Source organism: Gambusia affinis, linkage group LG19 (genome assembly GCF_019740435.1).
Source record: "Gambusia affinis linkage group LG19, SWU_Gaff_1.0, whole genome shotgun sequence".
Taxonomy (NCBI): Eukaryota; Metazoa; Chordata; class Actinopteri; order Cyprinodontiformes; family Poeciliidae; genus Gambusia; species Gambusia affinis.
The window spans coordinates 12,568,484-12,578,053 of NC_057886.1; the positions used below are offsets into that span (position 1 = coordinate 12,568,484).

The window sequence follows — 9,570 nt, forward strand, 5'->3', positions numbered from 1 at the left end:
ATCCAGCTGCAGCTCTTCATTCTTAAACATGCTCTTTGTCTACTCCACACACCAACGTTTGGTTGTTCTCCCTCCTCTGGCCACTTCAGCTCCTGTCCCTGTCCAGCACCAGGGACCAGCTGGTCTGAGCAGGCTCCTATTATCTCTCTGTTATTAGACTGGGGAGATGGAGACATTTAACACGGTTGCTTCTAAGACCAAAGCCCCCATGGCCCTGCATGTAAATTGCATTGTTCTTGCAAACAGTCTTATTAAAATATGACCACTAAAAAGGGACTCTGGCTCCATCCTTCTGGTCCAGTTCCAGAAACATTTACTGTTGGATGGGTTTAATCATTGTTTCAGAGTCTGATATCAAATATTTAATAACTCTCAAGCATCCTTGGATGATAATTCTTTAGGAGAAAAACAAAATTAAAAATAACCTACTATTCTTATCAAAACTATAGATTTGATTTCCTGATACCAGAAGTTAGCTGCCTCTAAAACAGGTTCTAAACAGCTTCTATATGATCATTTTGTTGACTTAGAATTTCCCTCCTGATCTGATTTGTGAAGAGCCTTAATTTGCTTTTTGCTGTTTCCAGGCTGCTGTGCATTTGTTTGTAGCTATACGGTTCTCCTATTGATCACAACTGATTACACCCAGTTTTAGCTGATCAGGATCAGATGTACACACTGAATCTCGAGAGAGAGAGAGAGCACACTGCTGGGGGTTATTGCAGCAATGGACAATGTTTTGTCTTTAAACTGTATTACTTTTCTGTATGAAGAGATTTCTGTTTTTCTTTTTTGTTAGCATGTAGATGTCATTGTGTACTCTAAATTGAAATCAGAGAGGCTGACATTTTAATGTCTTCAAAACAGATTTTCCTCATGAAAATGAGAAAAATCTTAAACAGTAGTGTTTAAGAATTTAGCTGTATATATATAATACATATATATATTTTAAACATTAAGTAATTCATTGTAAAAATGTTTAGTTTTGATTGTAAAAATGTTTAGTTTTGATTGTTTGATTATGTAAATCTGTTCATATACGTATAATCCCTATTTCTTATTGGTATATTCGCCAGTCTTTTGGGTTTCATTGAAAGTTGTGCTAGAGTCGTTCACCTGCAAAACATTTCAAATAAGCATCTTTGATACATCAGCACTGAATCAAGTATATGTTTGGTCTTAAAATCTAGACTGTTGAACAAATACTTGTGTTTGATGTTCTGAAAATAACAAAGTCATGCCACATTCTAATGTCTTTGTGAGGTATGATGACCTCACAAAGACATTAGGTTGTTGGCAAACTTCAACCTGCATTCAATATTTGGACGCACATTATTGATGATGGGACTAAAAACGGAAATTAAGCTAATTATTTTTGCTAATTTGTTTTCAACAAGTTTTCTTTGATTATTGCCGTGGAGTTATCAATCCACTAACTCTGACGAGCTTCTTGGTCTCTATGAGGAACAAAACTACCCCATGTGGCACATTTAAATGGTAATGTAAATGTTTGCATTAATGTTCATTGTAACTCATTAATCGCGTCATATTCTGTCAAGGCCCTTCCTGCCTCATCACTGTGTAACAGTGTCCTCTACTGGCGTCTCTTTGTCATTACAAGCACTACAAACAGTAAACAGAGAAAGGCGGATGTCTGGGATGTGACAAGAGCCCGTTATTTTGGACTAACAGGCCCGAATCCGTCCGGTGAGTTCTTGCTTTTTTTTCAGACCCAGGGAGGAAAGAAGCAGGTCATTGATTGATTTTGTTTCTCCAGGTAAGTGTCGAGTATCTTGTTCTCTTTTTATTGTCCCCATTGTCGGCAATGTTAAATGGTTTTCGGCCTACTAGACTAACCCGCCCTGTCAGAAGCAACCGAGGGATATTTATTTTATATCACAGAGGTTTTCCCCCTGAAATCGCACAATAAATGACTAAAAACAAAGTATTTGTGCAGATTTTGTGTTGCACTCCAGAAAGCTACTTGATAAAAATGGATATTTCTAACAAAATTTTTTATTTTTTTACTGTCTTTTAAGCCTTCTTAATGTAAAATATACTGTATTTACGCAATGAGTGAGACATGGATTTGTTTCAAAATATATAATAAAATTAAACACAAACATGGAAGCCCGTCAATGGGATGCTGAATCATGTCAGATGTCTCATCAACATCTGTGTACAAAAGATATGAGGTCAAATTTCTAACATTAAACATTTCCATGAAATGTGGATAAAAACATCACATTACATCATCGTAGTGTTGTTTTTTAGATGTGCAAAAACAATTCAACTGAAGTGTTTAAATACAAACGTATTTCTGACTTTAATAGGGAAACTGTCAGCATGCACAGTAACTCGAAACTCTAATGGTCCAATCATACTTTGCCATTGCTGCATTATTTATGACGTTGTTATGATTACAGGGAGCATAGCAGATCAATTACTTTGCTCAGGATTGTACGTAGTTTTTCACCGGTCATGTTGATGAAAATGGTCACCGGGACTCTTGAATGAACCTTGCAACATTTTAAAAATGAAATTAGGAATATAGTATTTCTAATAAATTAAATTATTTTTCTCAGATTTAGTTTAGTTTTTTTTTTATCCAACTGTCTAAATACAAAGGATCACTATGAATTTGCTTAAAATGATTTTGTAGTGGATAAGTTATAAGGATGCATGTATGTATGAATAGATGGATTGATAGATAAACAGATTTTATTCTTTGCATTCATCATCCTCTTGTTGTGTTTCCAGGATTGCACATTGATCCCTGCGGTACCGACACATCAGACATCTGGGTGTTAACATGCATTCTTCCACTACATACGCTGCTGTGCTCTGTCTCCTTGCTGGGGCAGTGACAGCTATTCAGACCCCCCAGACAGGTGAGAAAGGCCAGCACAAGTACCAGATGGTGCTGTAAGCTTCAAGAGTGGGTCAGAAAAAAATACAAAATGGCAGCATCTGTAGCACTGACTTGTGAAAGGCATTAAGTAAACAGAAGCACAGATACTCTTAAAATGTTATATTTATGAACAAACACCCTGGACAGGTCGCCAGTCTGTCGCAGTTACAATAATTTAAGAATGTGAATCTTTCCTTTCAAAAAATTTGCTAATTTCCAAAGAAGCTTACTGGCTCTATACATGAATTGGCCATGCTGAGTAAAGTTACTGTTCCCTCAGTATTTCTGGAGAAGCAGCAGGCCACCTCACTGATCTCCCGTCAGAAGAGAAATGCTGGAGCGTCCACCTTGGAACAGGCTTGCATGGAGAGGGTGTGCACCTATGAGGAAGCCAGGAAGTATTTCCAGGACTCGTATCGCACGGTTAGCTCGCTGTGTATTCCCTTTATTTTAAATTTCTCTAAGCATCCTCCTTCTAAGAACTAACAGATAAGGCCTTTCACGCGCCTGCTTCTCACTTATCATGTGCAATTTTTCTTCCAGGACATTTTCTGGTCTGTCTACATCGGTAAGTTATATAAAGAATCTCCTGTTCAACGATGTGTTGCCTCGTCTCACAAACGTGTTCTCTTTTTAGATGGAGACCAGTGTGCTGAAAACCCCTGCAAGAATGGAGCCATGTGCTCAGACAGTGTTGGAGGCTATGACTGCGTCTGCAAGTCAGGTTTCACGGGAATCCACTGTGAAAAAGGTACAGATCTGTTGTAGGCATCATGTAAAAACTGCAGTTTGTTTATTACTTACACATTAGTGTGCACTCTCTGCTACGTTCTGCAAACCAGATGAGACTCTTTGCACTCTGGAAAAGGACAAGGGTTGCTCACAGTTTTGCAAACCGGGCTATACATCCTACGAGTGTTCTTGTGCCCGAGGCTGGAGGGTCAAAGAGAGGGTCAAGTGTGAAGCTGCAGGTAGGTTATCGGATTTTCCTTGTGTGTATTTCTTGCAACTAAGACAAAGTGAAGCTTCCTACTTATTTATCATAGGTTATGCTAACTTGAGTAATCTATTTTCACCTGAAATGTGTTTTTGATAAATTGACTGTCAGGAAATTTACCTATCAGTCCAGTTTGTGAGGGAGAGAGACAAAAGCAGATACACTTTGTTTTAACAAAGAATTTTTTAATATTGTTTGGCATTAAATCAGATTAAAGTTTTAACCTGTATGTCTTGGCTCAAATGTCTTGGCTTTTCCTTCCAGAGTCCCTTTTTAGTGGTCAACTTGTGTAACTGGGTCAGGTTTATGCTTTTCTCACACATTTTCTATAGGACTTAGTTTGGGGCTCCAAAACATTACCTAGGGTAATTTTGAGGGCGTATAAAGCTTCGACCTCCTGGCTGCTGTTTTGAGATAAAGCCTCAACCTTTCAACCAGATATTCCTGATGGCTTGCATTTGCAAACTGTGATCTGCCGTTTATTATGTTGCTTTTCGAATAATGGCTTCTTCTTCTTTGATTGGCCTTGTTGAAACATAATTTCTTTCACTGTAGATAAAGACATCCCTTTTACCAGCTTCAGACTTCTTAATCACAAGGTCTTCTGCTTTTGTACTGGGGTTGATTTGCACATTTTGCAGGATATGTCTTATTTCTTCACAGAATGTTTCCAGAACATTTCTGTGCTTTTTATTGTTGGGTGTAATTGTTTGAAGTGATAAATGTGGTACCTGTAGACATCTGGAAATTGTACCTAAGGACAAAGCAAACCTTCAGAGGTCCACATTTATTCCTGATAACTTTGCCAATTTTTTGTAGATTTTCATAATGTCGCACAAGGAAACAGTGTGTATGAGGTGTTTCCTTAAAATACGTGTGAAAGTGTGCCTTCATTTAGTTGACATGTTATAAGTGAACTTGTAACTTACACAGCCTTCACCTATCATCTTTTCTTTATAAATAAAACTACAAAACTCTCTATTTATTGTGGGATTTAACAAATAGACATAATTTGGCTAATCCTAACTAACAAGGGTTTGGGTCATTTTAACATCGGACAATGAAAAAAAAAGAAAAAACATGTTTCAAAGTGTAAGTAAAATCTGAATTCAACTATATGTAGCATGTTATGTGTATTGTTGCACAGGATTCTGGTGTTCACCAACAGAATCTAATCTAATCTAATCAGCACCGTCTTCCCTTGTTAGTCAGATACCCATGTGGTCAGGTGAACAATCTGTCTCAGTGGAAGAACAGACAGTCAAGTCTTTCTACCAATAACTTTGATGGACTTCCTTGTACGCCATCTGAATGTCCTTGGCAGGTAAGGGGAGCCTACTCTAATGGACCACCTTGCACAAACTCCTGTAGATGCCCTTTTTGTTTTCACACAGTATCTCAATCTTCTTACCAGGCTCTCTTGAAGAGTTCAGAGTCTGATGGCTTCTGTAGTGGAGTAATTCTGAAGGAGAACCTCGTCTTGACTTCAGCTCAGTGCGCCAACAAATACAGCTCCTTCAAGGTTGCAGTTGGTAAGTGTAGTGAACATCAGCGTTGTATTGAATTCAGTGCTTTGCACAACACCAAAAACTAATGTTGTCCATTCCGTCGTCTCATCAGGAAAGCGCAGCACCAACTTTGAAAACGGAGAGCAGATACTGCATGTGAAGCTAATTCACCTCCATCCTCGTTACGTAAGAGACCGTCCTGAAAATGACCTGGCTGTGATCGAGCTCCGCGACCGCATAACCTTTAAGCCAGATGTCGTTGCGGCCTGTCTGCCAGAGAAAGACTTCGCAGAGAGCATCTTAATGTCTGGAGATTTGCCGGCTGTTGTCACCGGCTGGAAGGAATCCACACAGATGTCCAGTTTCCAGGGCCAGCTCACTATCAACCAGTTGGTGTACAATAAGCTGCCTCAATGCGTGGAAACGTACCCCAACCTGATGTCCAATAAAATGGGCTGCACCGCTGCCCGGGCCAATGCTAACTGCGACATGAGCTCTGGCAGCCCCTTGCTCACGATGTACAGGGATGTGTTGTTTCTCACTGGGGTGGTGAGTCGACCAGAAGGGGCTGACTGCACTAAAGGCTACATCTTCCAAAAAGTGTCCCGCCACCTCAACTGGCTGCAGACACTGATGGGTTCACATTAGAAAGGTGAAGTGAGGGAACACATCAAGCTTCATTAGGAATTTAGCTTAATGCAGGTAAATAATCACTTAAACAGGGATTCCGTTGTATGTATATTTTTGTTTAAACTCAGTCATAAGCTTTCCTGCGTGTGTCTTTTTAAAATATAACATAAGAAACACTGGACACTTGGATTTTCTTCCTCTGTGTACTTCATCTTTTATCCACAAGGTGGCTCTCTGTTGATGTCAGTAAAAAGCTTTCCTCTTGCATGTGTTAAGTACTCAGAGGTTGTGAGATCTGTAAATTATTTAGCATGTTTGTGATGTAAACATACCTTCCAATACCTTTGAAATTATGTTATTTCAGCAACAATGTAATGGCTGACATGCACCTTAAAGGAGTCCTGGTAAATACAGTTTCATGAATGTAATAAACCATAAAACCAAGATGTTTTATTGCTTCTGTTTCTAATTTATAGTAATGTAAAAGGGTTTTAAGCAGTTTTGTAGATTTATGGATATCTGAGATAATGTTCAATCATCAGGTGATTGTCAAGGTCAGAAATATGGATATTAATGTACATTATATATGTTAATATTCTACAAAACAGTCTAATTCATACTAAACTCTCTGCTTGTCCCTAAAATAGGTAAAATAAGTATTTCCACTCACACAGATTATATGTGTATAATATCAAACAGGCAAAAACAAAAAGCAGCTTTTCTGCAGTTTTCTCATTATAGAAACACAAATTGCACATTAAGAAAAGCAGAAGTGAAAAAAGAAAAAACAAAGTATAGAAAACAAACTTTGAAAACCCTTAATAAAGCATGAAGTCCACTTTAAATATAACAGACCAGGTTTTTTGTAACAAAGTTTAGGTGTGACTATGCAAAATATGAATACTAAACCATTGTAATCATAAAATAGAAACATGAATGAGGCCACATTCTTTATCAAGCTTAGCTAATCAGGGGAATTATTTAAGATTTCCACAGAGAAACTTTGAAGAAGAAGATTACTAGTGAACAAAATATAATTTAGCTGTAATAAAAACTATCCATTCAAAAAAAGTTGGCCTGAGTTGCTCTGTCCATTGTAATGTTTTCCCATTTTGTCCCACACAGACATTATTAGCCTGGCCTGGCTGTCACATACCAGTGTGTTGTCTGGCAACATTTTCCCACGGACACTCACCCTCAGTAGTCTTCTCACAGCCTCGATGGGCTGGTGAACAAGGCTGGGGCCATGTCATGCAGGCAAAGAAAAAAAAAAAAAGGAGAAACAGAAGAATGAGCTGGAGAGACTGAAAGCAATAGAAGGCCCATAACAAAAAGAAACTGGCCTGCCACTTTAGATTGGGAGCTTGAAAAGAACATCTCGGGAAGTTGGGGCCTGTGTTGGCTGTTGCCATGGTACTCACCAGGGAGATGGCTCCTCGCTCCCGAAAAATGGCCGCGCTCCTTTACTGGGCCGTCCAGAGGAGATTCATTTAGTGGTGCACCTTCCTTCCTGAGTGTGGTCCTGCTCTCCGGTTCTACCAGCTCTGTTTTCAACAGAGAAAGATGAAAGTTATATATACATATGAATATATATATATATATATATATATATATATATATATATATATATATATATATATATATATATAATTAATACTGACATATCACATTTTGTAATTAATACTAACACTTTTTATGTGTTAGATTGGCCCAGTCAAAGTCAAAACCTAAATAAAGTCAAGAATCTGTGACAATACTTTTGCAAAGATGCTCAAAGATGAGCAGAAAAGTCATTCACCAGATACATAAAATTTGTAGAGACATACAGCTCCACACTTATCCTACTTCTAGAGATTACAAAGTTTATGTGTATAAACATTTATTTTCCCTTTACATTTTCTTTTCAAATACACATTTTCAAATACAATACTATAAACTAAGGTTTATAGTTGAAACCAGGCAAAATGTGGAAAAAAATACAGTTACTATACAGGCTATGTGGGAGTTATCTGACAAACTGACAAAGTGCTGAAATTCAGACAGAAAACAGCCTGAAGACGAAGTTTAGCCAACAAAACTATATAAAAAACTATCTGGTGATTGCAGTGTTGATGCTGAACAGAAGCCAGATTGAGAGATCTGAGAAACACTGAGAAACACAAGCAACTCAATCACAAGGGCTGCAGAGTAAATGGCGATACTATTCCTATTAATGGAAAAAGTCATGACAAACTTTTAAGAAACCTATATTTTTCTTGAATACGTCAGCAGAGCCCACATCTGACCAAATCCCACAACTTCAGTAATCCTTTATTCTCCCCAAACCCAACGACAGTCACATGCTGTGACCACATATTCTTGCATATATTTTGTGTGTATTGGAAAGTACACTTATGAAAAACATCTCAAACATCTCATTGTTGAAAAATCTGATGATTTTAGTTCATTACTACTTGTTCAAACATATCACCCGATCTTTTCCAGTAACTCCATTCTCAAAATTTATGTTCCCAGTCTTCTTTTTTTTATCCCACATTAGCTTGTCTCTTAGTTTAAATCAATGGAAAAGCTACTTCCTTTCGTCCCACCCCCATTCAGACTCTATCCCATGCCAGATAGAGCAGCTTCTACTTCACTGGGTAATTGTTCAGATGGGTGGAGGTAAAACTAGACCTCAAGAGGTTATAGCTTGGGCTGAAAGAAATTTTTGAAAGCAAAAGAATTAGACAAGCTGAACAGTTTTATATAACACATCTCTCTTTATGTAAAACACTCATATACAGTAGAAAAGGGTCTATCTTCACTGGGACTTATGTTCCTCTTTCTTGGCTGAGTTTGGCTGTTAGTTTTAAATAATGAATACATTTTTGGATAAAAACTTTATAAAACCAGGACTTAGTCTTCATGGCTAAGGTATATTTTTATGTATTTGTTTTTGTAGGATCATCTGTAGCATTTACAGAGCAAGCAGAAGTTATGTAAGAGACTGGAGGCTTCTGCTGACTATTTGTGAGTCCTCCATTATGTGCCTTATGAATTTTATATAAACATGGGAGATATAGGACCCTGGAGACAAAGAAATGACTCTGTGCTATTATTTTTAAATTCAGTTGGGGGTAAATGTGCAAGTAGGCTATAACTAGTTGCTCATGATGAAATTTTCAAAAAGTCAATATTTAGCAGCCATTCTGTAGCACTTGCTCTCAGTCTTAGAGCACAATAGCATGCTAAAATATATTCATTATGTCCATTGCCTCACCTTCATCGTTCATGAAGATGCATTACATCAGGTCCCACTGAAGTCTAGTCAGATATTCATTTGACTCAACTTCATCTCTCCAAGATAGTTTATGAGTGTCTGGCAAGTTTGTTTAATCTTACCTGACACAAAATCAAAGGAAAATAATTGAGCATTCAACTTAGATGAAATAGAAAACAATAATTATATGTATAAAGGTTTTATTTGAAGATTACTATAGGTGCTGAGATCATCAGAACTCTTTTATTCATTTATCAAAATAATT

General features: G+C 37.6%; 2 protein-coding genes across 4 annotated transcripts in view; one reads left to right on the plus strand and one right to left on the minus strand.

Moving 5' to 3' along the window:
• The window catches only part of gpr139 (G protein-coupled receptor 139), a 44,127-nt gene extending 34,754 nt beyond the window's left edge, over window positions 1–9,373 (minus strand). The window contains exons 1-3 of one of the 2 annotated variants that reach the window (XR_006369050.1): window positions 9,306–9,373; window positions 7,468–7,590; window positions 6,995–7,284 (exon numbers count right to left, since the gene is read on the minus strand). Coding sequence is in view for 1 of the 2 variants with exons in the window: in XM_044099800.1 (XP_043955735.1) it covers window positions 7,242–7,458 (217 nt within the window). In the remaining variant the exon portion in view is untranslated. Of the gene's footprint in view, window positions 1–6,994; window positions 7,591–9,305 lie in introns of those variants that run through there. The other variant, XM_044099800.1, reaches the window with a different exon arrangement.
• On the plus strand, window positions 1,618–6,490 carry proza (protein Z, vitamin K-dependent plasma glycoprotein a). 2 transcript variants are annotated; one of them, XM_044099798.1, is made up of 9 exons: window positions 1,618–1,777; window positions 2,761–2,891; window positions 3,192–3,334; window positions 3,455–3,479; window positions 3,549–3,662; window positions 3,754–3,882; window positions 5,117–5,232; window positions 5,323–5,440; window positions 5,529–6,490. In XM_044099798.1, exons 2-9 carry the CDS (start codon window positions 2,813–2,815, stop codon window positions 6,062–6,064), a joined length of 1,260 nt encoding a protein of 419 aa, XP_043955733.1. In that variant the 5' UTR covers window positions 1,618–1,777; window positions 2,761–2,812; the 3' UTR covers window positions 6,065–6,490. The 2 variants fall into 2 exon arrangements, with proteins under 2 accessions (XP_043955733.1, XP_043955734.1); XM_044099799.1 differs by having other exon boundaries at window positions 1,621–1,707.
• Window positions 9,374–9,570: the final 197 nt, after the last annotated feature.